Source organism: Pseudonaja textilis, chromosome 3 (assembly GCF_049901715.1).
Source record: "Pseudonaja textilis isolate UNSWEBS1 chromosome 3, rPseTex1.2, whole genome shotgun sequence".
NCBI classification, from domain to species: domain Eukaryota; kingdom Metazoa; phylum Chordata; class Lepidosauria; order Squamata; family Elapidae; genus Pseudonaja; species Pseudonaja textilis.
The window spans coordinates 154,590,159-154,617,699 of record NC_141992.1 but is presented as its reverse complement, the minus strand read 5'-3'; the positions used below and the strand labels follow the sequence as shown (position 1 = coordinate 154,617,699).

The following is a 27,541-nucleotide window of genomic DNA, read 5'->3' as shown; positions in this document are numbered from 1 at the left end:
AGCTTCATGTGAAAAATTTAAATTGTGTGCGATTGCATCTAATTTCAAGTCAAGCTTTCTTTCTACTGATGGTCTAGAAAAGAGAGAATTCAGATTTGCCAGTAAGGTACTTTTACTTCTAGCATACTATAACACAGAATTTAGTTTTTTACATTCTGATCTCCTCTCCAAAGATTGTGAAATAAACTACGAGTTCTAGTTCCTCCTTAGGTGGGAGGGTAACCTGGGACTAGTTACCTTAGCCTGCTGGATAACCTTGGACTAGCTATTTTCTCTGAGGCTTAAGATGGAGGCAATGGCAAATCACTTCTGAAAAAGGAAACTTCATGGACATGTCCAGCAATTTCAGAGCATTGAACACGATTAAATGGGAAAAACAGACAAGTCTTTAGTTTACAAAGTTAGGCTAGTTTAGTTTGCTATGGCTCTTAGCCAACAACGTTGGACTAGACCTCCAAGGTTCCTTACAACTCTGATATTCTGTTATCCAAAAACAAGCTAGGGTAGTTGTTGTGGCATGGCCTTCCCTCCAGATCTGTTGAATCTGCATGTCCCAGATTCCCTCAAATATTAAGGCAGGCCACTTTAAAGAATACACAGAGTTGGAAATCTTGTTTCAGCAATAAAAAAAAGAAAAACAAAAAGTGGGCAAGGCTTTATTTACCCCAATTCTCTCAGATGAAGAACATGGGCAGGTGCAAAATAAGTTGACTTCTATTGTCTATCAGCCTTTTTTTTATAAACTCTTACACTTATTCTAATTCCTTAACTAATGACTAATACATTTTTCTGGTCTGCTATTCAGGGGAAGATAATGGAAATTTGTAAATCTTGCAGGATCTGATTACAAGTAGTACTCAACTTACAACCATTTATTCAGTGACTGTTCAAAATTACAATGGAACTGAAAAAATGTGATTTATGACTGTTTTTCACACGTTTATGACCATTGCTGCACCCCCGCGGTCAAATGTGGACACTTCCATGTATTTATGATGGTTGCATTGTCCTGGGGTTATATAATCCCCTTTGTGACCTTCTGACAAGCAAAGTCAATGGGGAACCTAGATTCACTTAACAACTAAGTTACTAACTTAACAACTTCAGTGATTCACTTAACAATTGGGGCAAGAAAAGACATAAAATGAGACAAAATTCACTTAACAACTGTCTTGCTTGGAAATTTTGGGCTCAATTCTGGTCGTATGTCAAGGACTACTGTGTTCTTCAAAGACCATAAAAATCTCTGATTTTTAGGAGATAGAATACATTTAACATGCAATGATATTGAAGAACACCTCTTTTGTGCAAGGTATCCCTCCTTTATGAAACCCTAAAATGCAATCCAATTGCTATCTTCTTCTTCCCTATCTTTGCAGTTTCTTCTTCTCTTTACAACAATTCAAGGTGATGGAGGGAAATAGTCAGTGCTTGCAAGTATTTCCTATGGCATTATATGGAGTAAAAAAGAATTAATATAGTCAGTGGAAAACAAATTACTCCCTGAACGGCCATAATTATAAATGGGAGTCTTGCTCATGAATTTCCATGGAAAATACAAACATTTTTAAAGTAGAAACATACTCCTTAAAGGGCATTCTTCCTTTTTTACAACCTGATTTCAGACTGATGAGAAAGAGAATGAAATGTTGTAAAAGCAATGGCAAATTACTGAAGTGATAAAAATCATGTTAAAACCAAGAACAAGCCATTCAGTTCCAGTTTTATAATGTGTTCCTCTGTTCTGTCCATTTTTCAACCGAGCAACCAAATACTGGTGCCATTTAAAAACAAACAAACTAAAAATACGATTTTATTTCTTAGGTGATCTCTTCAGTTCCTTGGAATTTCCACTCCTGTACTTTTACATCTTTCACAGCAGTTGCCTTGCCAGGTAGCTTTTCAGACTACAAGCCAGACCTTATGATATCGGTGGGAAACAAAGTATTATATTGTTGATGACTGGTAAAGGTGCTTCTTTTTTTCTAGGCTCAAGTATAGTCCAAAGCATTCAATTATTGGTCCCCAGTGATGCATCATACTAATCTGAAATTTAATCAAATGTTTTCTTCAAAATATGCCAAACATTATAATGTGAATAAATTATAGGATCATTTGCAGCAAAAGGCTGCATAAAATTTTGCTGGGGATTATACAAGTAATAGTGCAGCACTCAAGAAAGGCATCAATGCAGGAAAAGTTAATTCAAGTGAATTAGACCAAAATCCCAACATGTGTCTGTCCAAAAGTAATGTTACCCACAGGATGCAGTGTAAATGTTAATTTTTAAATCATTTTGTCCCTTCAGTTTTGTTGAAGCATGCTTCTAAAATGTATTGTTATTTAGACTGAACCATTTTTTTAAATGTTAGTGAGATTTCTCAGCTGATCTCTCCAGCTCTGACATTTTTGAGGCATTCTTCAGCTACCTCTTGAGTTAAAAATAGATTTATTAGTCTTGATGGCAACTGGGACCAGAATTTATGTTGCTAAGCAGTAGGTTGTAAAGTGCAATGCTATGTGACTGCATCACTTAATGATGGCAATCCTGCAGACCTGGTGCTGGAATAACTGTAGGACTGGGTGGGTCATTAAGAGGGAAGAAGCCAGAGTCACAGAGAAGCAGGCCAGTGGTACACAAATGCTGCTGGGGAGGTGGGGAGGAATACTACAGGCAGGCTCTGAGTTTAGGTGGGCTGCAGGTACTGCAGGGGATGCCAGAAGCAGGCCTGATGGAGTGGAGGCAGTTGAAAAAGCAGTGGAAGAAATATCCAACTTCCTGCCAGCTTTCCCCTTGACTTTGCTTGAGGGAAGCTGCCAGGGAATATCAGAAATTGTGAAATGACGGTGCTTCACTACACTGTTGAAATTGCGAATTGGACACCAAGTGTCTGGATCACAATCATGCGACCATTGAGACAATTTGACAGCCACAACTCTGCAGACAGGTTATACGTCTCATTTAGTACCATTGTAATTTTGAATGATCTATGATAACTTGCTGCAGCCAACAAACCATAGGCCAACTCGTCATGGCCAACTTGCCATGGAACAACTCGTTATAGGACAAGAATTACATCAATATCAAAGAAATAGTCAAATAGAATCATTAAAGAAAGGTTGTCAAATGTGAAGGGCAAAAGTTAAAATAATATTTTAATTATCTTAAATAATTAAATTGTTGAATTATCCCACAAGAAGTTGTCCCAAGATGAGTTGTCCATCGCAAATTGTCCCACAGCAAGTTGGCTGTGGAGAATTGGCCATAGCAAATTGGCTATGGCAAATTGACCATGGTGAGTTGGCTGTGGTGAGTTGTCCCATTCACACTGAACAAGTGATTGTAATTCAAGAACTACCTTTATTTTGAGTACAGAAGCATACCATCACATTTGTATTCTGGTCTTTTGCCACTGAGAGATGCTTTAGAGCAGCAGTCCCCAATCTTTCCAGCTCTGCAGATTGGTGGGAGGGGGCACGAGCGGATAGTTTCACAGGCGTGTACACTGCTTGCACAAAGGCAGCTTCATGCACTCGCCTGCTGCTTGCGCCGCCTAGTTCTCAGTGGGCTGCAGGTTGGTATCGGGCCATGGACCAGGGATTGGGAACCCTGGTTTAGAGGACATGATTTTAATATTCCAAAAATTGCCTCCTGAAAAATAGTGACTCTCTAAAATCTCCCAGTGAACTGAATATCTGAATAAGATTTGCACCATGGTTTAAAGATTTGCAGACTACTGTATTACCTACAGAATCCTGGCCCAGGGTTTGTCCTGACCAAACAAAGCATCTTTAAGCATGTTCTGCCACTAGGATGCTCCTGCCAGCAAAAAGGAAGAGTGGGGTTTTTTTTTTTTTTGCTGATTGGATTTTCTTTTTGTAGCTTAATTTCTCCCACCACAATCTGTTCCAGAATTAGAATGATCCTGCAAAGGGAGAAGGAATTGGAGAACATTCATCATCCTGCCTTCCTTGATGGGATTCTTTATTTCTAAAGCATCTTTCACTAATGTGCCTGCCATGGTCAATTGTGAGAAATAATATCCAATACATCTGGAGGACATCATGTTGAGAATGCTGGTTTAAAGCTTTCCATATGTGATGGAAAAGTGATAGATACATAGGGTTGTTGCTTATCTCTAAAAAACATTAAGTTATCTTTTAAGAATCTTATTTGAACACAAAAACTTAACTAACACATTTTTCTACTACCCACCACAGTGGACTTCTGGGATTTCTTCTGACTTTATATACTATGAAACTTAAAAGCAGCATCTCCTCAGGACAGTATTTAGCTTGGAATTTCTTAGCAAAGGTAAGATGATTACTATTCTATAACTCAAAAGTTTAAGTGAGCATTTTCTTTAATTTAGTCATTAGTGTTAATATATTAGTTCCTGTTGTTCACATACCATTGTATTTGGCTATTATTTGTTTTCTATAATGTAATAAATATGCAATAAAACAATAAAAAGAAGACAGTCTTTTCTCACTATGTAATTCCATCTCCTTCACAGATTACATCAAATGATATATAGATCTTCCCTAAATATACTTTATGTGTTTTTTAAATATTGTAGCAATTCTTTGAGGTCTGGTAGAACAGAACATATGCTTCTTTAAGCATTTTCCCCAAAACCAAAAAAATGGGTTTTATTTGAAATCTACAATGTAAATGGTATTATTACATTGGAAATCACAGTCATACTTCTGCAGCCGATGGGAGTATTGGGGTTTTTCAGTGCACTCTTCCTTTAATTGATACTTAATTTCAGTACTTAATTTCCATGTGGTATTGCAAGTCCTACTATAACTTCATCCTCTATTGACTCTTAACTTTTTGTCATGTGGCTTTTCTTTCTTTCCGGTTACATATTTCATATGTAAGAAATATTACATAATATTATTGTATAAAATGCTCAAATGTATAAAGCATCTTCCTACAACCACTCAGAATGCTGGGCATCATTAATAATGCAAGAGAAAAAAAAATGTAGATAAATTTGCTGCCAAGCTAGCATTCATAAAGCTTAGTAAAAGGTATTCTGCGTGTAGATTTACTGCTGTGTTATCACAAAGCTGATATATGCAGGGATATTTGGCTATTGTTTTTTTTTTGTAATTAGTCTTGCCTCATTATGACTTTTATATGCCTCTCAGATTTTTTTCCTCAAACATCTAAGCAAATGTGATCAAATATAAACAGAGATAACATAAGAATTGGTGGTAGAGGAGAAGGCTAGCCGTTTCTTTTATTTTTCTGGTGGGAGAATGAAAGGATTATTGTTCATTCATGATCCAGGCTAGCTTATTGTGAACATAATATACACGGGGCACAAAACTACCTGTTGTTCAAGGATTGCCTGACATTTTCTTCAATCAAAAATGATTTATGAAAATATAAATATTCCCCATGATTATAACAGAAAAAGATAGAGGCAACAGCAACTGATTCCATTTAACTAGGTGTTGAAAAGGTCACTGTGATCTCTGAATATAATAGTGAACATTGGTCCTAAGGCATACCCAAAGCCAACTGATTCAATTTTCATCTAATGCTAATACCTGAAGAAGATGTCTAATATAGAGGGCATTGGTACAAGGGACTTGTTGCAGCTATAAATGTAGGCTTTTTGCTTGTTTCCATAGAGATGACATGATAACTGAGGCACCCAGCACTAATTATTCAGCACTCAAATTGATGCAGACTCCTCAAAATAATCTCGATAATGCTTGTGTTTGATATAATTAGATTTCTTTTTTAATGCTGATACATTAAAAAGTACAATTTCTCTCATGAGATTTAAGCTATCAAAATGAGCTTTTGCAGTTCAAACCTATAGAAAAACAATCTAAGGAAGAATATGGTAAGTGCAATATAGGCTATATTTCATCCTAGTCTTAATACTGCCTCATTTACCTTGGTATAAATTAGAGTTGCAAGCAATTTAATCAGTTCATTCACACTGGCCATTCTCATCCATGTCAATCACTGCAGATACTAATTAAGAACATGATCTGAACGCATTATGATCTTGCTGAAACTAAGCTGGTTTGGAAGTCCTATTAAGAACCTTCATTTCATGCCATGAACTCTACAATAGAAGGCAAATGCAATCAAAATATAATAAACATTTACAGTGAAATAGCAATCTTGTCCTTTCCATCACCAAGCAACCAGGAGCTAGTGAATTTTTCTTCCTTTCTGGTTACATCAGATTGTATAAAATGCTGAAAAGTATAGAGCATTGCCAAGTTACCCATAATCATAACATTATTATATTTGTAATGCATCTTCCACTTTACCATTTCAAATGTTACTTCTATTTCCTAATAAAACAATATGAGCGAGTTCCAGAATCTGTAAAATCATTAAGAATTATTCTCTGTATAATACTTTCCTGAGCCCACCTTGGCAAACCAAGGTTTTTATTTAGTCTTTCTCTTACACTATTTATAGTCATTTGGTATAAACTAAACAATGATTCATGGGGACAGTAAAGGAGAAAATAATAACAAGAATTGGTCTGGGAATAATTTGCAAACACATATGCCAGATGATTGAATGTTGACAAATGTTCAGATTTTAGAATATACTGAAATTACATAGTATTATGTCACAAGTACAGTTTCCATTCTTATTCAGTGCAATAGCTTAGTTTCTTTCAGGATAGCTTGATTTTCAGGTTTGTCCTTGATTCCAAATTTTATCTGATAACTTGTCCTTATTTCATGTTTCTTGGTACAATTCTAGTGGGAAGAAATAGGTATTTGGTAGAAGCTATGGGACAGGGAAGATAAAGGGATAAAAATAGGCCAGAGCAAGGAAAACAGAGTCATATCTGTGTTAGTGGTCCTTTGGAGAAATTATTAATACTGCCAGGACTCTGCCTGGAGTAGTCAGATTGGTTAAAAAAATAGCTGACTGAGGGAAGAAACACAAAATAAAATTAAACATAAAACAATTATGCCGAGCAAGCTGACTTAACGTACATGATACAGAAACTTGGGCTGCAAAAAAAGTTGAAATTAATTTATCCCAACTGTATTTACACATACAGCTGCCTGTAATATCTAAAATGACAAACCGGCCTGGTAACACCTTGAAAACGTGGGCCAATGCCACGTTAAGGGTCCCAGTTCTGGGAAGGAAGAGCTCAAGATCTTAAGCCAGTCCCAGGCTCAGGAGAAATTGACCAGCTGTTGATTTGCAGTGGAAAACCTTAAAAACAACTAGGCAAGAAATGAGTTCTCCAACACAGAGCTAGCATTGCCAATCTTTCTGTAGAAAAATGAAACATAACACAACCCCCATTCCCTCTTTTCTTCTTTTTTGCTTTTCCATTACATCATCTGAGAAACAGCAGACATACTGCAAGTGACAGAATTTAAAAAATTAGCTGTGGGGACAAACGGAACAGGATCAACAAAGCTGTTTATTTTGTTCTTTTTAAAAAAATCGGGCTTAGGAGCACTGCCCCCCTCTTTTGATATCTCAATAACAGACTGGAATTTAAAATGGAAGTGGAAAATAAGCATAAATATCTTTAATGCACATCAATAGAGCCATAATATAAATATTGTGGGTTTTGTTTTAAAGTGCTGTAAGATGCCCAAAGTCAGTTTATTGTCAGTCGGGTGGCTATACAAATATAAGTAAAAATAACAGAAGTGTTCTTTTCTACAATGGAATTAAGCAGATAGTTTTCTTATGCTGCTCCAAGTGCCACTATCTTCTCAAGTAATTTTCATTTTTGCTAAATAATATCAATGTGTCAGTGTTTTATTTCGTAAAAGCTTTGAGTGCTAGTATGGTGATTTAATGTGGACTCTTTCCTCATTCACACCTAACTACGTCATATGTGGTTTTTGCAATTGGGCTTGTTAGAGGCTTGTTGCCACTGCATATCTTTAGGTCTATTTTCTGTTTGCAAAGTACGCACACCAGTGGTGGGATTAAATTTTTTTTACTACCAGTTCTGTGGGCGTGGCTTGGTGCGTGTGGCAAGGGAAGGATACTGTAAAATCTTCAGTCAGAGGTGGTATTTGCCGGTTCTCTGAACTGCTCAAAATTTCCACTACCGGTTCTCCAGAACTGGTCAGAACCTGCTGAATACCACCTGGCGCACACATACAACATGCATGCATAATTCTTGCTTTGATACAGTTTTTTTTAAAAAATGAAATCAATCCTTTCATGCTTTCATGCTACCTGTAACTTGGAGAAAAGAGAAGAGAGAATTGAGAATTTCTTTTCCTCCTCTACTTTCACCTTGGCAAAGTGCCTTACTTTAATTTCCTAATTTATTATTTTTAATACATTTTAAGTATTAAATTTAATGTTAGCTTCAATCCAAATTTTATCTGCCAGTCCAGTTTTAGCCTGTTATAGTCAGTTTTACATGGCCAGTAGAACACTTGGTTTTACATGTTTTTCCTACTTGTAGCCTGCACTCTGAATCTTCCCTTAGGAGGTTTCCACAGTAAAATTGATAGTACTGTATTACGGACTTGAAACACTTTGGATTTGGCAGGTAATTGGAGCTAAGATTGCTCACAAAAAAACATGAAAAAAAACAATTTTTGTGGGAAAACAGCATCTGCAAGTTCGATTGTCATATGTCAAAATCATTACATTTTCTTACTTGGGATACATTTGGAAATAAGTTCCTCATAAATCAAACAGATGTTTTTCTGTCCCTTCATTAAGACTAGAGAAAATAGAAATAGAAATTAGATTCTCTGTAATTGACTTAAGGGAATAGAGAAAATTATTTCAATAGGGAAATAATCCTTGGTGGTGGTTCAGTGAATGTAGGTTACTTGCAATCTGACTTTGGGGACTAGGTCAAAAGTTAATTATTGAGAAAATGTCACATTCACATCATATCAGAATGCTAAAGCCTACAATGTCTAGGACTCATTTAGTTGTTATACTTTGAACCTCTGGCAATTGGTATTTTTTTTCTTGATAGAAAATTTGCAGAAATTCATGCTTATAGATTAATCTAAATGTGAAGAAAGGCATCAGAAAGCAAATATAAAAATACACACACATACACAGAGTTATAATTTATTTTATGATCCCTGGAGATTATTTTTTTTAAACTAATATTAATTCAAATTTTGGTTGACTCATTATTTTAAAGTGTATTAGATTTAAATTGAGTGTACAAATCAATGTTGAAAAACACAAGAGTGTCTCTATTTTCAATCCTATACTTTAAAACAAATGCAAAAGGAAAATGGGATGGTGGGGGAAAAATTCCATTCTTATAATTTTTATATGTAGTGATTAACTGTGATGGAAGCTATTCAAATCTTAAAATGGCTAATGGATGGGTAGCCTTTACTCCCTCTGCTTGAAATAAACCACATTCAAACAGTGCAGATTGCTGTGTAAAGTATTCAAGATTCTGGCCATTTAGTTCTATTTTCTGACCTGAGTTTTTTTGTTATTTTATGTTTATGTTTTATGTTATTCTTTCCATATGCCCTCCCACCCCTTTTTGTGCATCTCCGATACACTGTGGCTGCAAAGCTATGACAGTCTTCCTCCCTTCACCCTTGTATTCCAAATTCCAGAGATTCTGAAAAATATAATTACATTCCTAAGGGACAGGAATCAAGATGCTTTACAAGCAGACAATTTTTAAAAATGGCATTCCATCAGTGCCCTGGAGACTGTTTTAGAAAATCCTTCCACAAAAGGGAAACCAAAGAAATTTATAACATGTGCACACACATTTTCAGCACTGGTTATGTACATTTTGCCTTTGTTGAAAGGAAAGGAAATCCAGATAGTTGCCATGATGGGAACTCAGCCAGTTTCAAAAGCACCTTTCCTACTTAAAGCTTCTGGTATTGTGAATGTGAAAAGATATCTTGTCAACTTTTGCAATTTGGTACTTTTTACAATGTTCGTTGAAATCAGTGTCTCTCACACTTCCATTGACTTTAAGATGCATGGACTTCGTTAGGTATAACATTGGTCACCTAACTAGTTTGGGTAAGATAATATATAGATAAGCTATGATTCTTAGTTTAAAGTGTGTGTTACTTTAAATAAGTGTGTGTTACTTTAAATGCAAAGCATGTAATTTTGGGTGTGGTGTGAAACCACCATAAGAGGCAGCAAGACAACCTGATTGCTTGCTGATGAGAAGCTGATGATTCCCTCACGCTTTGCTGGCAATTACTGGAGTTGCAGACGGAAGAGAGGAGTTTCTGAGTTTGTGCATATCTCTCTCTACTGCAAGGAGATAAATTACCGGACTGTTATTTTGTAAGTGTACTGACCATTTTTGACATTGGAATTTGCAACTGGATAATCCCTGGACGGACTGAACTAAGTGTATGATATATGGACTGTTTTTGACTATGCTTAAACTCTTGCTGGAATAAAACTACTTTAATTGGCACTGTATCTGTTTTTACTGAGTGTAAGCTACACAACACTTATCTCACGTATTCTGACTGCCTGCCTGACTGCCCTGCAGATTCTTGCTAGGGTATATCCCTAACAGACTTCAATTCCCAGAATTCCCCCCCTTCCCCCAGCATGAAGTTGCTGAGGGAGAGAAACACTGGCTTAAGCCATGCTGTTTTTGTTGTTGCAGCAGGAGTGGAAGAACAACAACAGGAATTACTTTACAGGGACAACAGTGAAATTGTCATGTATTTCTGTCCTTCCTTTGACAGACAGCTGGTTAGAAAAGGTCTTGCCACTGCTGCTTGCTTTCTCTTTTTTGTTGCCTTGAAATGGAAGGCCCTGAGAAAAATCCTAAACTGAAGTTGGGGGAAGGAAAGAAGCTTAACTATTGCCTCAACTGCAGGAACTGGGAGATGGGTTGAAACTAGAGTTCTCACTGGCTCAGCGTGTTGCAAAAACAAATACTGTGCTAGCTTTGCTGCAGTACCAGATACACACTACAGTCAGGACAGAAGTGTAGCAGCTCAATTTTCCATTAGGGCTGACAGCATGGGGTCACAGCAGTCAAAGATCACCAGGCTTGTGGGGGTGGGGGGGAATTGCTGCTTGGTTATCTGGTGAGCAGTTTCTTGGTTCCTGTGGTTGTCTGGGTTATTAGAATACATTTCTTGAACTTGAGGCTCATCTTTTGAAATGGTACACTCCTCGAAATCATAATACAGGCAGTCCTAGTTTAGCAACTACCTTATTTAGTGACAATTCAGAATTATAACACTAATGAAAAAATAAGTTTACCAATACTCACAATTACAATCTATACAGGTCTGTAAAGCAAAGGAAAACTGAAGTCAAGTTGTAAGCATAACTGCAGTTTCATTTAGAGACCACTTTGCTTAATGACTCAGATATTTGTCCAAATGAAGACTACCTGTAAAAATAACACACTATAGTTCATTGGAGCATTCAGTACAAGATTTCTGTTGACTGGTTTTTTTTTCTCTTCTCAAAAAGATGACTGAGGTTATCTTAAAGTCAAAGACACCTTCTGAGGGAACCTCCAAATGCCTAAAAATGCTAGACTAGATGTGATTTTCACATGATCCAGCCCAAGGAATGAAAAAGGTGCTAATGTGTGTGTGCGTACAAAACCTTTTGAAATATATTTGTCCCCACTTCCATTGGCTCAGCAATTTCTGCAGGGTATCTGCCACACTTAATCTTCAATTATACCATAGTGGCTATCTCGACTTTTTTTTACCACATCCTCAGTACACCCCTGCCCTAGCTTTGTAAGTTCTTGGGGTTCATTAAAAGCAGATTATTGCAACAACTAGCTTTCCATCTTATTGTTTTTCTAGGTTATCACAGCTGGTCTGTCTCCATTCTTATTTGAAATTGCAGTGAATGTACCAACTGCCTGCTGGTATGTACTTTACACAGAAGATTGTGATTATTTCAAATGTCCTTGAATTTCTAAGCCATCTTCCTTAGTTTCTTACGACTTTAATCATTTTTTCCAAACCACAGTGTTAAGCTACAGAGAAAGAACGTTTTATAAAACTAGAGAAAGAAGTATTGAACTGATGCTGTACATTATGACAGGTCCTGCTTTCAAATAAGGTTCATGAAAACTACCAAGAGTACCAGCCATATACCTCCACTGGGTTGCCAAAGGAAATAGGAAGCTGTGCTGTTTAGCAAAGAAAACCCACTGACCTCATATTCCAGAGATGGAGCTACGCCTCCCTAGTCTTCTCTCTTTACTTGTCCTTTTCTCCTGCTGCTGCACCAGCTATCCTGACACTTCAGAGGATAAGAGTCACAATGGGTTTCCAATGAATGGCTGTAGGTTTAAAGTGGTGGTGTTTATCTTCTCTGAAATGATGAACTGATGTATCTGGGTACTTCCGCTTACATGGGAATAATTCCCATTAATTTTAATAAGGCTTTTTAGCCATTGAAACACATAAATTATATCTGGTATGGAAAAAGAGAGCCAGTTTGGTTTAATGGTTAACATACCAGACTAGAAACTTGGAGATCATGAGCATTAGACCTTTAGACACAAAACCAGCTAGGTGACCTTGGACCAGTGACGCTCTCTCAGCCTTAGGAAAGAGGCAACACAAACCACTTCCAAACTCTTGCCAACAAAACTGCAAGCAGTTGCCAGGAGTCAAGACTGAATTGGAGACATCAAAACAAACAAACAAAGATTGAAAAAAGAAAAAAACCTTTCTTGATATAAACCATAACTGTTGAGTAGTTATAACAGCAAAGGCAAGACAAAAGAACTTCCTCACCAACAGAAAATTACTTTTTGGAATACAGTTCTGCACAATGAGGTAACAGGAACTACCTTATACAGGAAATTGGTTAAATCCAGGGAGAAAAAGCTTTGATTAGTCACCATGAATACCCAGTGGAACCCTTTTCCAGAGATAATAAGGGGCAAAATAAATTATTCTGTTAAGACTGGATGGGTTGATGCAGAAGGAATCACTTTATGTTCAGATGCCTCATGTGACGGGTCATTAATTTCTACCTCAGTCAATAGAAGCTGAAAGCTTTCTTTTCCACAATCTTGTTATTAAGAAATATGCCTTGCTGAGCTTTAGTAAGGCTTATTCCCAAGTGGAATACAAGTGGTACAAGATGTTTCTAATGGGCTTTGATCTCACCATTGGCCCTCCCCACCTCCAAGAGTATGTTTTTTCCAAACAGTCACATCTATGGCTTACAATGAATAATGGCTTTAGTATGTTATGGGTGTAAGAATGGTATTGTTTATACAATGCCAATCTTACAAATCATATTTCAGGAACAAAGGCGTCTGTATGATTTTCAAAAGAAATTAAATTAAGAGTCTAAGAGAGTATAATACTTTCAAAATCCAGAAGTTTTGCTAGTTTGCAATATAAAAAGGACTTTCTGCTTATACATTGTACAAAGATTTGTTTTATTGATATAGTGCAAAGGCAGCTTTGGGGTTTTTCTTTTTGTAAACCAAGTCAAGGAACTAAAATATAAGGCTGTAATGTAGAATTGTTGGAAGAGACAGAGCAGAGGCAGCATTTTGCTGATTTTGAGTGGAAGAAATGGCAGAATAGCCTTGAAGCCATCTGTTGCTCTTGCAAAAGATGAATGATGCATGGGCTAACTTTTCTGGAAACAAAAGATGAACCTCTTGAACCTCTGGTATCGTTTGTTCAGTTTATGCTGTTGGACACATTAATACAGGGCAGGAAATACCATATACAGAACCGGAATATGAGAAGTCAGAATTTGAGAAGTATCTTTGTGGCAGGTGTGGTAAGGATCCCTGGATGACAGGCAGTGTTACAGAAACACAATAGGAAATTCGAGTGACCCACCCAAGTTGCTGTGGAGGTTTCCTTCCAAACCCAGTTAGTGAATAACTAATTTATATAAAAGCTCTTTAAAATTAAAATAGAAGTAAAAGATGGCATAGGAGAAGCTTAGATTGGTGAATTATTGTGCTCTACCTGCAGGGCAGCAAAGCTTACTAGTTGATTTTCCTTCCACTCAGCCTACACATATCACAAGGTTATTGTAAACCTAAAGAAAGGATCTGCAACTTTAGTGTTCCTTGGAAGGAAGGGCAGGATAAGATGTCCTTAATTATATCTTATGCATTTGCTAGATTTATGCCCTGCTTTTCACCAGAAGTCCAACATGGCATATGTAGCATTCCTTCCCCTCATATTTCCTCAACCCTGTGAGGTAGAATGGGCTGAGAGAAAATGATTGGTATCCCCATGTGAATGGACTTGAATTCTGATCCTCCTTCAGTACTTTAATCGTTACCCCATACAAATATGAAAAGATAAACTACATATTTATTTCAATTAATCCACACAATTCCATTCTCTTGAGAGCAAATTGCCTCCCCTCAAGAAAATTACTGGTTCTGCAAGCAATACAAGGGAGGGAATTTGTTACTTATTGACAGCACTATGGATAAGAAGTTGGTGTAGTTCACATACAGGGTATGTTGGTTCAAGCCACTGAGAACAATGTTCTTAAACATAGGTCTATCTACATTTAAATTATGAGGATTATACAACTGTGACAGTTTTAAAATAAATGGATGAAAGAGACATTTTGGGTTAAGTATTACAGAATTATAGACGTCTGTACAATTTAGAGTAAATATTAAGCCAGTGAATTGGGGAGCTCTAGTCATCCAGATCTATACCTTCTGGCTTCACTAGCCTGCATAACTGATGCCAAGATTTGCTGAGATTTGTAATTCAACAGCATTTGGAAGGCAAACATTTTCTCGTGCTTGCATCCTTGAAGAGTCTTGACTGTCAACTGCACGCACACCCTGTTATTCTCAGAACATCCCTAGAGAAAAACACTGACTGAACGCTCCCTATACTTTGATCCAAACTAATATTTCAAAATGCCCTGAATTAATCAGTGGCTCTGCCTTCTGGGACTTAACTGGGAAGAAAGGACAGACTAAGAGGAAGTCAGTCTCAGGAGAAGGAACTCTATACCCTTCCCAATTGTTGGTACCTTTCCTAGGACATAACCATTAGGATTGGGGGATGAGTCTTATAGATGGAATATGGGTGGAATATGGGTGAAAAAACTTCAGAATTAACTTTATTGACTTTGGGTTATGCTGTCTTAATTATGTGTTTCTGATGTTTGTGCTAGCAAATATTTGCTAACAAAGTTTCTGCTATCTTTTCTTAACAGTCTTTTGCTGGCTGGATTTGCTGAAATCTTGCTTCTCTACATTGAAAGGACTGGCACATGAACACTGGCAAGTGAGGAAGATGATTCTTCAATGGGGCTGCTCAATTTTTGTTTAAGAATTAGTGATTAATGAAGACATGTAAGCAAACAGCAAGTTACAAGTGCAATCCCATGATGGCTTTCTCAAAAAATAAGTCCTATTCACGATAAAACCAAGAATCAACTACAGGATAGAGTAAGATTAATTCTACCTGTTTCTGTTTTTAAGCCATACCTTCTATTAATAGTAATGCATAAAAATGGGATTTGATTCTTTTTTATTATATTATGCTAAAATGAAGGTTTATCATTAAACTGGGACTTCTCTGGTACTATCCAAACATTTCCTACCTTTTTTCTCACAGCAATCTTCTAATTGTAGCACTCTGTTCAGATTATGATTGCTTATTTTATCACAGAATAGAATAGATGACCTAATACCCTCTCATGAAGCCCGGCATTAGAGTTATTCTGATCTTGAATGTTTTGCAGATAAACAGTACTTGTGTTCCTCATCAGCCTGGAGTACACATTACCTACTGTAGGCAACATACTATATTTCCTGCTTCCTTATCCTCTTCCTGACACCACATGGTCAGAAGCAATAGTGTGTGTGTGTGGGAGGGGGAATGGATCCATTGGCATCAGTACCATACTTTCCTGTGGGAGAGGGGCAGTGATACAGATACAATGACTCTCTCATATGATCTGACCCTCACATGCAATAGTGCTAAACTTTTGTTTTACTGAACAGGTGTAGAATGCAGCCAATACACTGTGTGTTTTTATGCATGACAACTTTTAAGATGTGGAGATTTCAACTCCCAGAATTCCCCAGCCAGCATGCCTTTACAAACTTGCTGTGAGGGAAACATTGGATGCAAGAAAAATCCAACCAGATTATAAATGACCACTCATAAATAAGTAATCATCAACCACTCTGATAAGATAAGCACACTTGAAGACTTATCCCTCTTTGTCCGACCACACAACACTAGTTGTGTCAACTCAGGTACACAAAATCATTTGTGCTTATTTCCCTACAACACCTTCTATCATTGATTCACATACACTAATCCAGTTAAACTGTTAATGAGTTACATTGGTTGGGTTCAGACAATACTCCAAGTTACATTATGCTTTTGTATGTTATATATGAACACAGCCATCTGTCTCCAGTTTGTCTCGGCCTGGGTAAAATATAAGCATGTTAGCCAAATTAATTTTTGTTCCCATGGATACAGGGTTGTAAGTACATTGTGGGTTGGCATTTTTCAGCCTCTTTGCAAAAGCAAATAAATTTCCAATATACCTTGAAAAGAAATAACTCATTGGAAGGTCTTCTCCAGCACGAGTCCTTTGTACTCTTTGGCATGGTAGAGATAAAAAATCATTGTGAATATTCAAATGTTGATTCTAATAGAATTGAATGGTAAGCAAGAAGGATATGATTCAATCTCCACTAAAGTGAGAATATCACATTCAGTTCTTTCTCTATAAAACGAAACCACCTGAGAATCAAAAATATAAAAACCCACCCATCCCAGAATCTTGTGTGCCAAGGACTCTGTAGAAAGTAAAAGTAAAAATTAGGAATATAATCACCACATCTGAAACACTAGTTTCATTGAATGAAAAATAAAGTGAATCTTATATTTTAAGCATTAGTCTGTTTTTTCAGTCAAATGTTTAATTATTATTATCTAAACATTTATACATAAGGGTTGTAACACTTACTTGTATTTTGTAATTAGTTATTACTCTGCATACTTACAAGGAAATATAGTGATACTGCAGTTTTGAAATTCGGTCTGCAGTGTTGCTTCATTTGAATGAAATCCATAGGAAATAGTTGAATCTTATTCCTAAATATTTTTGCTTAGCAAAAATGCTGGTCATCTGGGTAAGGATCTTCTTAAGGGGCATTTAGATACACAGTCTTCAACTTGCAACAGTTCATTTAGTGACAATTTAGTTACAACAGCACTGAAAAAAGTGACTTATGACCATTTTTCAACTTACGACTTTATACCATCTTCAGGTGTTTGGCAACTGACTCCCAGTGTCATTGACCTGAAGTCATGTGATCACCTTTTGCAATCTTCTTGTTGGATCCGGGATCGGGTCACAAAAGAGGCGAGACGCAAGTGAACATTCAGCTCTTTTTATTCAGCTCTAGGTATGGACAAAGTAACTGTGTAAAACTGCTTGGCTTTATACTGCCGGCCGGCGGCTCGGCGGCCAATGGCAGCGCTGAATTTCCCGCGATCGGCTCGGCCAATCGCGGAGATTCGTGGCGCTCCAATCACGGCCCGGCAGTCAGCCAATCGGGCTTCAGTTCAGGCGGGCCAATCGGGTGCGGGTTTCTCTGCGAATGCTAATACAGAACACCCTCCTCATGGTTTCGTCTGACGCTGTGTTGTGACGTAGTCGCGCAGGTAGGCGGGGCTACGGGTTTGCCTAGTTGACTTGGCGCGGTTCAGTCTGTGTGAGGTCGCTGGCCGGTTCGGACGGGCTCCGCGTCGCTCTCCACTCCGCTGATGGAACCGCCTGGTGAGGTGGGCCAGGCCTGACGCCGCAACTCCCGTCCGGGTCTCCTGGGTCGGTCGAGTTGTGGCCCTGGCTGCTCTCGCCGGTCTTTCCGGGTTGGTGGAGCTGGCCTGGCTGTACCTCTCAGGTGAAGAACCCGTCTGCGACGCGTCGAGGTCTGTAGGTAAGTCTGGTTGGTTTGTTTGGTCGTTGCTGTCATTAGGTGGGTGGTGTCCAGCTTGCGCTGGGGTGTGTGTCCCGGTTGGTTCTGGTCTATTGTTGGCTTCTAGGTTGGTGGTTGAGGCTTCCCTTCCCTCTCTCCTCTCTTGGGCAGTCGTTGTCGCTGGGTCGCTGGGGGTGTTGTAGGCTAGTCTGGACCGTAGCTGGTCGATGTGCCGCTTCCAGCTTCTTCCGTCTGTAGTTTGTAGCCTGTATGATCGGGTCCCGTTACCTGCGTTATTTGTGCGGGCACCCAGAGAGGGTCTCCGTGAAGTTTTTTGCGTAGACGGCATCCCCGATGTTGAATGACCGGTACCGGCTGGAAGAGTCCGGGGTCTTTCTGGGTTGTAGGTGGGGTGTAGGCGGTCTAATGGGGATCGTAGTTTCCTCCCCATCAGTAGTTCTGCCGGGCTCTTGTTCGTTGTTGTGCTCGGCGTGATGTGTTGAATGAACAGTAGTTTGTTTATTTTTCTTGGATGTCGCCGGTTTCGATTTTCTGAATGGCCTTTTTGTGTATTGGACCATTCTGCTCCGCCCTACCATTCGCCGCCGGATGAGCCGTCGAGGTTAGGGCGTGTCTGATGCCCCGCTCGGCCAGGTACTTCTCAAACGGTATTGCCGTGAACTGGGGCCCGTTGTCCGACACTATGACGTCCGGTAACCCGATGCGTTGCGAAGAGTTTGTTGAGTTTGTCGATGACCGCCTCCGTTGTTGTTGTTCTCATGGTGCTTACTTCCAACCAGTTGGAGTAAGCGTCTCACGGTGATGAGGAATGTATACCCCTTGGTTGGTCCGCGAAGTCTATGTGCAACCGCGACCATGGTCCTCTCGGGGTTTCCCACTCCCGGATTGGAGCGGCGGGGGTTGGCTCTTGACTCTTGGCACTTTCTGCACCCGGCGACCCAAGTTTCTATTTGTTTGTCCATCCCTGGCCACCAAGCGTAGCTCCTGGCCAGGGCTTTCATCTTGACGATCCCGGGTGTCCCTCGTGCAGCAATGTCAACACTCTGTCTCGCAGTGCTTCCGGATGACTACCCGGTCACCCCAGAGAATGCAGCCCTTTTGTGAGAACAGCTCAGTTTGGCGGTTTCTGAAGGGTTTAAAATATTCGTTGCCTTCATCTTCTGGCCATCCCGCTCTACCCAGCTCAGTATCCGCGCCAGCCGTTTGTCTTTATTTGTTTCATGGGCAATGTCTGGCGCGGTTAAGAGCGGGCATGGCATGGTCTCGATCTGCAGAGTCGCGTTGTGGGTGCTGGGTCGTCATCTCGTCCGGTAGTGGTGCCCGGCTTAGTGCGTCCGCGTGTGGGATTGCCTTACCGGGTCGGTGTGAGAGTTCGTAGGAGTATGCTGCAAGGAATTCGGACCACCTTGTCATCCGGGCGATAGGATGTTTGGGGTGGCCTTGTTCCCTGCGAGTATTCGAGCAGGGGCTTGTGGTCCGTTATGATTGAGAAGTTCCTGCCGTAAAGGTATTCGTGGAATCTTTTAATTCCAGCGACGATGGCGAGGGCCTCTTTGTCTAGCTGACTGTAGTTTCTTTCCGGTTTTGCTAGTGTCCGGGAGAAGAAAGCGATGGGTGCTTCCGTCCCGTCAGGTAGGGTGTGGCTGAGGACTGCTCCTATACCGAAGGGTGAGGCGTCGCATGTCACTGAAAGCGGAGGGTTTCGCTGTATTGAATTAAAACCGCGTCTGATGTTAGTAAGTCCTTGGTTCGCTGGAACGCAGTCTCTTCCCGCTTTCCCCAGGTCCAGGTGGCCGCCTTATCGAGTAGCCGGTGTAGGGGTTCCGCCACGGTCGCCTTCTGGGGTAGGAAAACATTGTAAAAGTTAAGTAACCCCAGAAATGCTTGAAGCTCCGCCTTGTTGGTTGGTGTGGGGGCTTCCTTGATGGCCCTGAGTTTCTTCCCGGTCGGGTGTATTCCGTGCCGGTCCAGAAGGTAGCCCAGGAATTCGACCCTCTCGGTGTGTAGTTGGCATTTGTCCCTTTTGACTTTAAGGCGGCGTTTTGAATTTGTTAAGTACCGCCCTTAAACGGATCTCCAATTGTTCTCTGTCGGCGGCTGCGATCAGCACGTCGTCAAAGTATGGAACCACCCTTTGATGCCCTGGAGGAGCCTCTCCATGAGGCTTTGGAAGATCCCGGGCGACGCTGACTCCGAACTGGAGTCGGTTGCAGCGAAAAGCCCCCGGTGTGTGACAATCGTTTGCGCTTCTGCGGTCTCCGCGTCGACCGGCAGTTGCTGGTAGGCTTGTGCCAAGTCGAGTTTTGCGAAGACCGGCCTCCCCAGTGAATGCAGGAGGTGCTGCACCACTGGGACGGGTAGGCGCTTTGTTGTAGCGCGTGATTAAGGGTGGCCTTATAGTCCCCGCATATTCTAATAGAGCCGTCGGGCTTGATGGGGGTGACTATGGGCGTCTCCCAACGGGCATGGTCGATGGGTTCAAGCACCCCCTGCGCGGACGAGCTTGTCTAGTTGCTCGTCAATTTTTGGTTTGAGCGCAAAGGCACTCGCCGGGGCTTAAGGCGGATGGGCGCGACGTTGGGGTTAAGGTTGAACGATATAGGGGCCCACGGTACTTGCCTAGCGAGTTGTCGAAGACTTCCTGGAAGTCCCTCACGAGGGTCGCTTCCCAGTCGGTCGTGTCCGTGCGGTGGATGCCGGTTACTTCGATGCCGAGCGGGGCAAACCATTGTAGGCCGAGCAGGCTGGGGCGGTCCCGGTCCACTATCGTGGCGGCAGGATGTCAGTGTGGTTCTTGAATGTTACCTTGAAGTGCCCGATGCCAACTACAGGGATGCGATTTCCCTGATAGTCTTTCAGGATTAGCTTCTGGTCGTCCCAGCTGCGTTGCGGCGGATGGTCGGGACCAGGCGCTTGATTGTGCGCCATGATACCATTGAGAGGAAGGACCCGGAGTCCACCTCCATCTCGCAGGGCCTGTCCTCGATGCTCAGGGCCACGTGCACCTTCCGGGCGTCGGTGGTTGATGAGTGGCCGATGACGACCGTCTGATGGGTTTCTTCGCGCCGCTGTGCCTCGCTGAGTCGTCGGCTCGGTTGTCGCGGCTCCACCGGCTCTCCGCGGGTCGGTCTCGGTGCCTGGGTGGGGTGCCGTCTCGCCGGCGTGGGCTGTCGCCTCGGCGGCGCGGGCTATAGCTCTTCTTGTTCCGGCACACCTTGGCGATGTGCCCCGCTTCTCGCAATGCCTGCAAATGGCGTCGAGGAACGGCATTCGGAGCGGGTGATCGCCGCCGCACTGGCGCACCGGAACCCGACTTACGACTCCGGTGGTCTCGGCGATCACGTTCGGTCTGCAACCGATGGATCTCTTCGTCCTCATCCTCGGTGTCTGGCGGGGATTCGAGGTCGCCATGGTGTGCGGTCGTTTCCCGCTGGCTGGTGTCTCGGGGCTTCGCGGGCGGCTGGGGATGCCTCATCGGTGGATGGCCGTTCCGGCGCGTTGGTTTGTCTCATCCGGGCTGCGGACTGGCGGGTGGCCTCGGCTGCGGTGGCCTCGGCGAGGGCATCGGCGAGGAGATGTTGCCCTTGGCCATCAGTCGGCTCTGCAACGCGGGATCTCGGAGTCCGAGGGCGAGTCGGTCCCGGATCGCTTGGTCCAGTTCGGGAACTCACACGGTCCGCCCATGTTCCGCAGCTGGGCCACAAAATCGCTGATGGACTCGCCGCGTTGGTCCCGGCGGTAGAAGTCATACCTGCGGATGAGGATCGGCACGGTGGGGCGTAATGGCGGCGCAGGATGGGCTCGAGATCAGCCCAATCCATCTCCTTAACGTCTGTGGGCCTTGCGAGTGCCTTGGCCATTTTAAACACTGCGGCCCCGCAGTGCGTTAGGAATACTGCCCGCTTCCTCTGGCCGTTGGCGTCCTTGAGATTGCTGCATTCCAGAAACATCTGGAATCGATCAATATAGGATTCCCAGTCTTCGGTCGCTGGGTCGAAAGGAGCGGGTGGTACGGTACTGGCCATCTTGTAGATGCGGGTCACCGGTGCCACGTGCTAGTTGGTCCTCGCCTCACCATCCCACCCTCGTCGCCAGTGTTGGATCCTGGATCGGGTCACAAAAGAGGCGAGACGCAAGTGAACATTCAGCTCTTTTTATTCAGCTCTAGGTATGGACAAAGTAACTGTGTAAAACTGCTTGGCTTTATACTGCCGGCCGGCGGCTCGGCGGCCAATGGCAGCGCTTGAATTTCCGCGATCGGCTCGGCCAATCGCGGGAGATTCGTGGCGCTCAATCACGGCCCGGCAGTCAGCCAATCGGGCTTCAGTTCAGGCGGGCCAATCGGGTGCGGGTTTCTCTGCGAATGCTAATACAGAACACTTCTGACCTGCAAAGTCAATTGGGAAGTCAGATTCACTTAACAACTGTCCTGTTTAGCAAGCAGAAATTTTGGATTCAGTAGTAATTGCAAGTCAAGGACTATCTATGTCACTTTCATTTTTCAAATCCTCAAAAGGACTGAATCCTTTGCTTTATTTATTCAAAGCAAAAACAACATCACACCAAAAAAATACAGTCTAGATCAAGGGTCGCCATTTTGGACCTTAAGGACCACCAAACTCATAATTTTAAATCCCGTGGACCAGAGAGCCTGGGAAAATCCCCCCAAAAGTCTGCAGGAAAATTCCAGTTTTCCTACTGATCATTCTTTATTTGGGATCGTAGGATACAGTCTCCAGCTCTGTTCTCGGGTGGGGAGAGAGAGACTTTTGACTTCATGCAAGGAAAGCAGCAGAAGTCTTTCTTTCTCTTCCCCCAAACTCCACCAGAAATGAAGCTTTGTGAGACTTGTCCCGCCGACGCAGTCTCTCAGAGGATACCTTGCAGGGTCCCAAAGACTCATTTCTGGCGGAGTTTGAGAGAGAGAAAGACAGACTTTTGCTGCTTTTCTTGCATGCAGCCAAAAGCAGAAGCAGAAAGAAGCAGCCCAGTGGCCAGGCCATGCACATGGGGCAAGTTTCCCCCCTCCCCCTTCCCTCACTACCTTGTGTTGTTCGCAATGCAAGCGACGCAAGCCTTGTGTTCCCATGGACCATGTGGGCAGCGCAGCCTTGTGTTCCTGCGCCGCCTGGATTAATTGCCTTGGGGGTGCTCTGAGGGTGACATTTCTCTGTGAAGCACCAAAATTTTCTCATGGACCATCAGTGGTCCATGGCCCACTGGTTGGCAAACACTGGTCTAGTTCACTCCAAAAAAGAAATATTTCACCCAATATTATGATAGTTTTATGCAATCTTGTTGCTAGAATCTATCAATTTAGAAAGAGCAACAGAAGTCACAATGTTCAGCTCATTAACATTTCAGAAAAATCTGATTTTGCAGGTCTCTGAATCTGAATCTCACATTCAGAATAAAAACAGTTGTTTTGCTACAGAGCTGACTAGCATCTAGAACTGTGACTCCTAAATGAGCAAAAGCGTATTGTTGTGTTCCTTCCTAGAAGGCAAACATTTGACAGACATGATAAACTCTGCGTGTATTCTGATGAATTCATATAGGAGTCCTCTATGCAAAAGGTTTCAAGTCTCTCCCCATCAACATGTTAAAAAAACTCTCTACAGTTTTTTAGCCTTAGCAGCTTGAAGATAAATGGACTTCAACTGCCAGAATTCCCCAGCCATCATGCATTTTGGGGAATTCTAGAAGCTAAAATCCACATATCTTCAATTTGCCATGGTTGACAAACACTGCTCTACACTCAGACATCTGTAGACCTATAGGCACCCTTACCCAGATGAAAAACAGTCCACTACTTTCCTCAAACCTGAGGCTTATTCAATTGGTATGTATATATAAATATACCAAACAGTTTCATATTAAGCTAGTGTGTTACTCCCTTTAGCCCTAGGATGCAGTCTAAAAACTCTAGTCACACCAGAGCCTTGAGTGTGACCAATGTAGACTTTGCTCAACAACCAAGATTACAGTCCCAACTGTGGTCATAGTCAAGGATCATTATTACAGGATAATAAATAATAACATTCATGCCAAAGTTAATTAACCTTAAAGTCAATTCAATGTTGTCTCAACCATACCATGTATATTCCCATCCACTTTTGGACTTTGCCTTCTCTCAAAATACTAAAAAGCCTTAAAGGTTCTGTACCATTCCACTATAATCCATGCTGATCTAGAGTGAAGTATCTACCAATGGAAACTAATTAAACTACTGTTGCAAAATCTGCAAATGTATGCAGGCAAAGAATATGTTCTTTGCATTATGCTATGGTCTAAATTATTTGTAACTTAATGTATCATTATAGACATTTTCATTACTACGACATACAACCCGTTATTTAGTTCAAAAGCAAAAACTGATTCAACATGCTTATTTTTTTTTAATTGAGAACGTAGTGGAAATCATTAAGAGGTTTTATTAAGACAAATAAAACATCTTTTTTTGAGAGTAGCATGATCACGGGTTGTCATTTCTTCATACAGACACAAATTCAATTTCATGTTCATCTTTGTGTTCTATTCCATATTTTATTACTGTTTAACATTTTCTACAGTTTTTCCCCTCCTTTGATTTTCTCAACTTTATTTTTAATTATCTCATATCTCAATTCAAATCATTATATTTGTACTTTTGTCTGTCCTGTTTATTATCTTTATTTTATATTTATTTGTATTGTTTCTTTTTGCGAAAACCCAGATAAAATTTATATTAAAAAAAGAAGTTTTATTAAGAGAATGTATTCTTGCCAATGAGTTTCTGTTACGTTGCATATTTTTGGACTTTCAAAATTCATGTATTTTCTAAATACCCCATCTTTGTAAAAACAATTGTTTTTGAATGTCAGCTTTATGAAACTGTACATAACTACTTCCTTCACTTTCTCAAATAAATTCTTATATTGAGACTTTGGTTTAATTTATGTGCAAAATCAATTGATGTAAATACTTATGATAAGGCTATTTAATGAAAGATTTTAAAAAATTAGCTAGCAGTCATAATTATTATTATTTAGAATACACCAGCATCTTTTTCTATAGATGAACATTAGAAAATATCCAAAATGTAACTGAACAGTTGTGAGTGCCTTTTAATGAAGAGAAGTGAATATTTTAGGAAACTGAATAGAGTTTCCTAATCCAATGATGGAACAGCTTTGTCTTGGACTGTATCATTAATCAAGATAAGGACTGCCTTAATTAATTATGAAAGATTTTTTTCTTGGCAAGTATTATCTTTCATATTTAAAAAAACAGATGGTGTCTCATAATAAAAAGATTTGGATTTTAAAATTGTGATCTTTGGATTTTTTTCATAATATTATGAAATGTAGATACTTAAGTGTTCTGCAACAACTTCAAGGAACATACTGCTCTTATTCACATGGCTGAAGTTCTAATTCTGAAAGACCCTGCTGTGAAACTGACGATCTACTACTATTCCTTAAGAAATCTCTGAGAATACACTGTATATAGACAGTTCATACACCCATTTAAATGCCAGATATTTGAAACATAAACATATCAGACCAAGATAAATCACTTCAGAGTTCTTTCCACCTTTAATATAATATATAGATTGTACAACTCAATTGAAAAACAAACTGAAATCTTCTAGGAGGAAAAATAACAATAAAAATTTACAATAACATGGTTGCATAAAAATACTCTGTTGAAGCACCTCTTGATTTTATGACACCATTTAGTCTTTTACGGAAGGAGCCTATAAGCATGGTACATTTTGTCTTTACCCATTCTTCATGGCAAAAGTGCTTCAAATCTGTCAGAGCTTCTCCAGTGCACAGGCCCTCTTCAGGTCAGCCCTCAGATTTTCAACTGGATTCATGTCCAGTTGGACTGGCTGGGCCAGTCCAAACCCCATCTTCTGATGAAGTCATTCTTTTGTTGATTTGGAGGTATTGTTTGGGTCCTCTTCATCTTTAGCATTCTAGCAGAGGTCTGAAAGTTTGGGGCCAAAATAGATCAATATTTGGAGCTGTTCATAATTCCCTCCACCTTGACTAAAGGTTCAGTTCCAGCTGAGGAAAAGCAGCCCCAAAGCATAATGCTGCCACCATGCTTCACTATGGGTATGGTGTGCTTTTGGTGATGTGCAGTGGTGTGTTGTTGTTTTTTTGTACCAAAAATTATTTTTGGAATTATGATCATAAAGTTCAACCTTGGTCTCATCAGAGCCTAACACATTTTCCCACATGGTTTTTGCATGTAGGTTTTTGCAAACTGTAGCTGGAATTGGATGTTTTCTTTATAAGAAAAGGCTTCCATCTTGCCACCCTACCCCCACTGCCCAGACATATGAAAAATACAGGAGACTGTTGTGATGTGTAGTACACAATCTATACTTGCCAGAATTTTCTGCAGTTCCCTTTAATGTTACTGTAGGCCGCTTGGCTACTGCTTGGACTAGTTTTCTTGGTTTTCTCGTCAATTTTGGAGACATCCAATTCTTGGAAATGTCACTGTTGTGCTATTTTGTCCACATGTTGATAACTGTCTTCACTGTCTCCCATATTATATTCAATGCCTTGGGGGGAAAAAATGTACCCTTCTCCTGCCATATCTTCTAAAAATGAGATCGCTTTGCAGATCGCTTTGCTTTTGCTGTATAAGGCAGCTGAGTAAATGTCAGTAAAATCCTACTTGCACAGCTCAACTTTATAGGGGCTTGATAGTCACTTGAATTGATGGCAGGTGTGAATTATTTAATATAAGTTTGAATGTGATTGGTTAATGCTGGACACAGCCACATTCTTACTTACAAGAGGGTATGAACACTTACACAGCTACATTATTCTAGTTTTTATTGTTATTTTTCTCTCAAAAAGATTTCAGTATGTTTTTCAATTAAATTGTACAGCTTATATATCATATTAAAAGTGGAATGAATTCTTACTAATCACTTTTGGAAGTTTCTTGTTAATTCCTTATCAATTATGATGAAACTTTCAATAAGTTTCACAAAACTGGGTAAGTGTCCTTCAGTCCTTAATGAATGAAGTCTTAACTTCACGTATAAAAACTTGAAAGAAATATCTAAATAAAAAAAGCATTATTTAAAAAGTTGGATTTACAAAGGTGCAAATGGAATAAAGATCCAAAGAAATAAGATTTTGGAATTAACTACAAAGAATCTTTCCCATGAGAAAATAATTTCAATTTGAATTTAAAAGTCATACTAATATAAACTTTTAAAAATTGGAGACTAGAGAGAACTGCAAATTATAATTAAGGGAGAAGAACATTTAAACTCAATTTACAGAATAAAGCTAAATATTTTAACATTGGATATTAAAGGATATTTTTGAATAATAAACTCAAATGTTAATTTTAATAGAAAGTGCCTACAGATAGATTGTAGACCGTAAACTATAACAGAAATATGTTATAGAAAAGGAAGAAGTTCTGACAATTGAGATTGACAAGAAAAAAATGTTACACTGTACAAAAATAAAATAGCTGATTCTTAATAATGAAAAGGGATATACAAATAAACCAACTGAATAATTTTCCTATATTGGACTTGTCAAATAAGTAGGTGGCACAACTTTGAGTGAGCTAGGTAATAACCTTGGAGGCAGAAGGAAAACGCA

At 40.4% G+C, this 27,541-nt stretch overlaps 1 protein-coding gene across 5 annotated transcripts in view; it reads left to right on the top strand.

Moving 5' to 3' along the window:
- Window positions 1–15,537, top strand: part of SLC35D4 (solute carrier family 35 member D4) — a 35,033-nt gene extending 19,496 nt beyond the window's left edge. For 2 of the 5 annotated variants that reach the window (XM_026699300.2, XM_026699299.2), the window contains exons 12-15: window positions 1,825–1,894; window positions 4,222–4,315; window positions 11,791–11,855; window positions 15,164–15,537. In XM_026699300.2, the coding sequence (XP_026555085.1) occupies window positions 1,825–1,894; window positions 4,222–4,315; window positions 11,791–11,855; window positions 15,164–15,224 (290 nt within the window). In that variant the 3' untranslated portion in view covers window positions 15,225–15,537. Of the gene's footprint in view, window positions 1–1,824; window positions 1,895–4,221; window positions 4,316–4,517; window positions 4,948–5,998; window positions 7,657–11,790; window positions 11,856–15,163 lie in introns of those variants that run through there. The other 3 variants (XM_026699301.2, XM_087931168.1, XM_087931167.1) reach the window with 3 other exon arrangements.
- The last annotated feature ends 12,004 nt before the right edge of the window (window positions 15,538–27,541 follow it).